The 6,185-nt window shown below is 37.4% G+C and overlaps 1 protein-coding gene across 8 annotated transcripts in view; it reads right to left on the reverse strand.

Moving 5' to 3' along the window:
* The window catches only part of asxl3 (ASXL transcriptional regulator 3), a 153,386-nt gene that overhangs the window by 17,911 nt on the left and 129,290 nt on the right, over positions 1 to 6,185 (reverse strand). For all 8 annotated transcript variants that reach the window (XM_062980398.1, XM_062980396.1, XM_062980397.1 and 5 more), the window contains 2 exons: positions 2,221 to 2,317; positions 1,476 to 1,581 (listed from right to left, as the gene is read on the reverse strand). In XM_062980398.1, coding sequence (XP_062836468.1) covers positions 1,476 to 1,581; positions 2,221 to 2,317 — 203 coding nt within the window. The remainder of the gene's footprint in view (positions 1 to 1,475; positions 1,582 to 2,220; positions 2,318 to 6,185) is intronic.

Raw genomic sequence — 6,185 nt, forward strand, 5'->3', positions numbered from 1 at the left:
TAAAGATATTTTTCCAATTTAAACACCTTGGGTGAATCACACTCTCTCTTGAATTTTTTTCTGGATATCAGGATGCAACTTGCCACATTTGTAGGCCACATTTACAACTGCAAGCCTGCCAAATTTCAGAGCATTTCACAAATACACTGAATTTTGGGAATTTAAAAAAGTTTTTACCAGTAACATTTTATTTTTTAAAACCCACAGGAGGGGTTTCTGGGATTTGAAGTCCAAACCAGTGCACATCAGAAGATAGGAGGAGAATGAATAGAACCAGGCCTGAGAAATGTGATGCAGCTGACTGCATTTAGGAACATTTGTGGGAATAATTTCTCCATGATTTTTATGACTATCAGGATGAAAACGGCCACACTTGTAGGACACATTTATGAATGCAAGCCTGCCAAGTTTAAAATCATTTCACAAATCTACTGTTTTTTAGGAATTTTTAAAAGTTTTTATCAATAATTTTTTAAAACAAACCACAAGAGAAGTTTTCCAGATTTGATGTCTAAACCAGCATGCTCCACAAGAGGGGAGGAGAATGGACAGAACTAGGCCTCTGATTGGATGAGAAACGTGATGCAGCAAGTGTGGCTGTGTTCGCTGCTTAGCCCCATTGCCCTCAACATGGAGAGATTGCAGCTTGTGCTTGCAAAACAAACAAATGGTCAGTGAAAAGTAAGTCCAAATCAACTAATCTTTCCGGTATTTTTAGCTGAAAGATTAGATGGTCTGTTTCTTGTTCTGGGAAGGCTCCAAAGAGGTCATTCCCAGTCCATTTCTGGTGGCATGGCTGCCGGATCAATGGAATTTCGCACACCCCTAGAAAAAAATAGTTGATGAATGGTTCTGTTCTCCCAATCCATCTGTATTTTCAACTGCATCCCACTCCCAACTTTAAACACAACTTAAACAAAGCTGCATTAAAGAGAAGAGCTGAGATGGTGCTATAATTTTATCCAATATATACGAAAGGATTGCTGCTGCTAACACGTTTACAAACTAAAATTACACTGCCCTCTCAATTTATCCAGCAATACAGAAATTACTGTGTCTGCCCATAGAGTTGCAGTTTATGTAAGAGAGACAGGACAAAGGCCTGAAAAATAAGTGGCGAAGGGAGAGAAAAGGCTACAGTGGCCCAGGAAGACATTTCTAAATTAATGGGCTAGAACTGCTGCCTTTATTAACTAGGGAGTTTATATTGACTACACCATCAATTTTAACCTAGGAAACTAAACGTACATTATATTGGTATTAATGATTTTAGTCTTTTTAAAATCTGAGGTCTGTGTCTTTTAATGTATGTTTTAATGATCTTAAGTTTTTCTCTGTATTTTTAATTATGCTTTATCTGCCCCTTAGAAGAATAAGAATACTTAAACCATAAAAATATTCTATATGAGAGACACATTTTATATGTTAAAGTACATATATGATCCCTTTTCTTTAGCTTTCCTTTTGATACTTACTTTTCTCCATAAAATCTTTCAAAGAACCTCTCTTTCCAGGGTTCAGTTTTCTTTTCCTTTTCAATTTCTTGTCTGATGCGTAACTGCATTTCAGGAGTAAATTCTCCTAAAAAAGAGAAGCAATGGGATATTGAATAAAGGCTCCCAAGGTTTGGAGTAAGGGTGCAGTTGCATTTTGGGTGAGATTATGCGCAGAAACTCCATTTGAAAATAGGTTGGACAGACATGGCTTGGATTATTGTGATACATAATTTCACAAATTGGCCAAGTTCCAAAGATTACAGTGTATCTCTAACAATCTCATGAAAGCTATGGGTGCTGTTCTCAATGGTCTCCCAACTTGTGGAGCTACTATTCAAGTGTCACTGAGGCACTGTAGTAGATTAGAACCCTCAAAAGTTTTATTTGTAGCATTAGCTCTAGTATTTCTAAAATATGTTGGTGGGATTTAATCACATGCATCTAGGTTTCTAAAGTTGACACTGATCAAAATGCTTGTTCAGATATTAAATAGGGTTAACCAAATGGCCTTCCAGTGCCATGTATAATTAAGTAAGCATGCTCAAATCAATTTGAAAATGAACTATGGTAGTATATGTAATTTTTAAAGTCTTGTCACATTACATTTTCACTTACAAAAACAGACATTATCAGTGTGAATATTCTTGATCATCACACAAGAAGACAGTTCTTTAGAAATGAAAATTCTCTATTTGGTTAAATCTAATAACAAGTAGAAAATTACCTTCTGCCAATCGTTGTTTCCACCCTTGTGCTGCATATGCAAAGAATTCATTATTTAGAGCAGAACTACTGAGGCGCAAAACTCCATCACTTCCCATCTAGAAAATAAGCCAGTGGTAGCAGAAGATAGCGTCAGAGGTTGCGTCAACTAAGAGTACATAAGAATAGAGCTCCAATTATGTGAAAGAGGGAAAGATAAAAAGCAGGGAATAACAAAAGGGAATAATTTCCTCATATTTAAATAGCATTTTCATTACAGTCATCATAATAAATGCAAGTGGCCTAATCCTGAAAAAGTGTGCCTACATTAATGATAACCATACATTACTTATTCTCACTGTGGATTATGCACATTTATTCACAAAGACTCATTGTATCCAATGGGTTTACTCACAGTGTATACAATTGCAGAGTAATTTAGTTTATAATGTAGTTCCAGTACTACATTAGAGGCAAGTCAAACAAAAAATGTGAAAAGGGTGGAAAGGACAAGTAAACTGAATTTATAGTGTTGAATAATAGTTATTAATCATTAAACAAAAAGATGTAGGGATTTCTATAAAGCTATTTTCATGCCCAACAATTTATTATTAGATTCTTAGTAATGCTAACTTTATATAGGATTAAACCTTTAATTATTTTAATTTGTGTCATTTTTGTAAGCCACTCTGCAAGCTTTGATATAAGACAAGGTATAAATATTTTACCAACAACAACAAAAACAATAATAATATAAAATTTAAAAATATTAAATATGAACTTCAAAAGAAATAAATTGACCAACAAAATTGCTCTGGATACAAATTCCAAGCCAGTAGAGCACAATGGTATCAGGATCATAAAATTTCCTCTACTCTCTTTTTGATGAATTTTACAGTGGTGATCTTTAGATGCACAGAGAAATCAAGGGGGCAGCTGAAGGATGAGTGGTTTCATAAGGATGGGTGGCTTCATGATTAAAATAAGCCAAACATCTGAATATAATAAGCACACACAAAATATCAATTCAAATATGTGAAACTTTATTTAACCCATGTAATTTCTCTGCAAGGTGGATTAATAAAGTGGGGAGCAACATGGAGCAGCTGAGGCAGTTGGTCTTCCCAAACCTCCCTAGTTTCCCATGGGTAAAAGCACCTGGGCACCAGGAGAAACCCATTTATATTAGGATTGGTCCCAGGTGGGTCACTTCAGGAAGGTTAACGCAATGGTCATTAACCTAAGGCCACATAATCTCTATTAAAGGTGAAAACCCAGAGGCCACCTCCAAACATGGTCTCTTTTCCCATCTCTCCAGTTGCATCACACACATGGGCACTTCTGGATTTCTGTCTTTCATCAAATTGGTGCCATACATGCTCACTATATTCCTTCTTTCCACCCATCCCTATTTCAGACACCACCCCAGCCAATTTCCCAGTCCACTTTGAAAGTGTAGAGTAGGCAAAACAAGGGAAAAATCTACACAGCTCCAAAATAACCAGCCAGCTTACAGAGGTGGGTGGGCGGGTGCGCTGACAAAAGGGAGAACTGGAGATGGCCCAGCAGGAGCACCCAGTTAATTTTTAATCATGAATTTTAAATGTACATTTTATTAGTATGTTATTGTAATCTTTTTACTTTGTTTTCTAGTTTTTTTTCGTGGTCTCTGTGAATTCACACCTATGGGTTTACTATGCCTGCACAGGCTCTAATGGAAGGCTTCCCAAGCTCAGATTTTCAATCTCACCCACTCCTCCTTAGGCCATAAAAGGCACCCTGGCTCTGCACTTCTTGGTTCGTTTTTTCCTCCACCACACTCTCTGGAACTTCGCTTGCATGAATCGCACACCTTTCCAAGATGTTGACGACTTGCTTAAAGTGCTGTATCCAGTGTGCATTGAAGATCCTGGATTCCGATTGCTATTCCAAGTGCCCTTTCTGCCTTGAAGAGAGCTATGCAGTCAGCTTGTGCCATCATTGCTAGGCCATCACAGCCCAGGTCCACAAGAACAGGACATCTAGGCTGAAAGCACTCCTGTACCAACAGCTCCTGGCTCCATCAACCTCTACAGCATCATCAATGTCCCCTTCTAAAGGGTCAACCACTTCAAAGGTCTCATAGGCTTTGAAGAAGTCTAAACACCACTAACACTGAGGTCTAATCTGCCCCACCGCTCAACACCATTAGAGCACGATCAACATATATAGCCTCGGCCTGTCAGCTCAATCAATCACATCCACACCGCCCTCTACTTCCTCCATGAGAACAGCCTTTAAGCGTGCCCTTGAAGAGATGAGGAAAGCAGAGATTGAGAAGATGAGGGCATTGCCCTTCCTCCTAGTCCCACCAACACCAGGAAAATTGGTAGAGGTGCAATTTCTGAAGCAAAGACAGATGTCTCCTAAAAAGTGAAAGGTCCAGCAGCCCTCCTTCTCTTCTTTGAGGGTGGACTAGGCGACTTCATTGGCCTCCTCATTGCGCCATTCATTATCTTCCCTACAACTTACTCAACCTCCACGTTGATCCCCAGAATCTGTGGGATGAACGTGGAGGTTGAGTAAGTTGCAGGAAAGGCTTCAACCCATACCTCTTTGAGTCCTGGCATCAAGTCTCAGGATGTAATTAACTGTCCTGCCATTGGAGGCCAGCAGAGCAACCCTCCCTACAACATCATTTCTTTCATGTGAAGAGAGGAGAAAATCAGAGTCTAATCACATATACAGATGGCTATGTTTTGCCAAGCTCTGGTTTCAGAGGATGTATTTTCACTCAAAATGAAAAAATGTAAGACAGGGAAAGCTTTAAAGTAAATATTTGCTTCAGTAGTCTATAGCCATGGAGGTGGCATGAATTAACCACTTAAGCTAAATTAGAATTTAGAGAAACATGCCAATAAAACAATTTTACAATACACTATTAATTTTATGGGCTTCAAGAAATGCTGCCCAATAGAGCCAGTACAACAAAAAAGGAAGTGTTGTTGTTGTTGTTGTTACAATTACAAGTATTATTCTATTGGGTTTGGAATTCTGGTCTTTTCTTATTAGCCTTAAAAAGTATCTATTTCTAAACTCAAGCACTTATTGTATATTATGAAGAATCTAGATTAGAAACATTAATTATTTTTGCACTTTATTTACAGGAGGAAAATATTTGCCATAGTCTACAATCTATTTTTATATACCATAAAAATGTCAAACATTAGTGAGCAAAATAAGACCCAGTCAGTTAATTTCCTATTGATGTTTAACTCGGTTGTTCCTAAAGCCTACATCATATCAGGTCAATTGAATGTGATATAATGTATCCTTAAATTTTCAGAAAGGATGTGACTTTATTTTACAGGTGTTCAGATTCTTTTACATGGCTGATATATTAAGAAGCACTCAACCATCTGAATCCATTATCACTCCACCACCCCTTGGCTCAATCCAATACTGCTATTGCTCTCATATAAAACTACTGCTCAAGCTTTCTGCATAATTGATATGTAGGAGATATATTTCTCAAATAAAAGATTTCGTTAATATAGCCAGTGATTCCAGTATTAACACAGACAGCAATAAATTCCACATGGTTTGATTATACTATTTTGCAACAGTAAGGCTTTAACTTAAGACACTGAAAGCTTACTTCAATAAATTAACAATACATCATTTCAGTGTGGATTTTCTGTTTTTAATCGAAAGTATTAAAATTTGGTTGCATGCTTATGGGAGTAGAAAGCAAAAAGGAGTCTGCATAATTTCTTGAAGACATTTAAAAAGGGGGAAATGTCAGTAAAGAAAATAAACATTGGAAACACTGGGAAGTATCTAGCAGTTTTCCAGCTCATCAGAAATGTAGCATCACAGAAAAATTAAAAGCATGCATATTATTGGGTTATCAAGGAACAGCCTGTAAAAAAATGCAGAGCAGTAATAATTCCTTGGCTTCACAGTTTGGGCAATTGTCCCTTGGGAAGCAATTTGTCAGACCTGCCA

The sequence above is a fragment of the Anolis carolinensis genome, chromosome 4 (assembly GCF_035594765.1).
Source record: "Anolis carolinensis isolate JA03-04 chromosome 4, rAnoCar3.1.pri, whole genome shotgun sequence".
NCBI classification, from domain to species: Eukaryota; Metazoa; Chordata; class Lepidosauria; order Squamata; family Dactyloidae; genus Anolis; species Anolis carolinensis.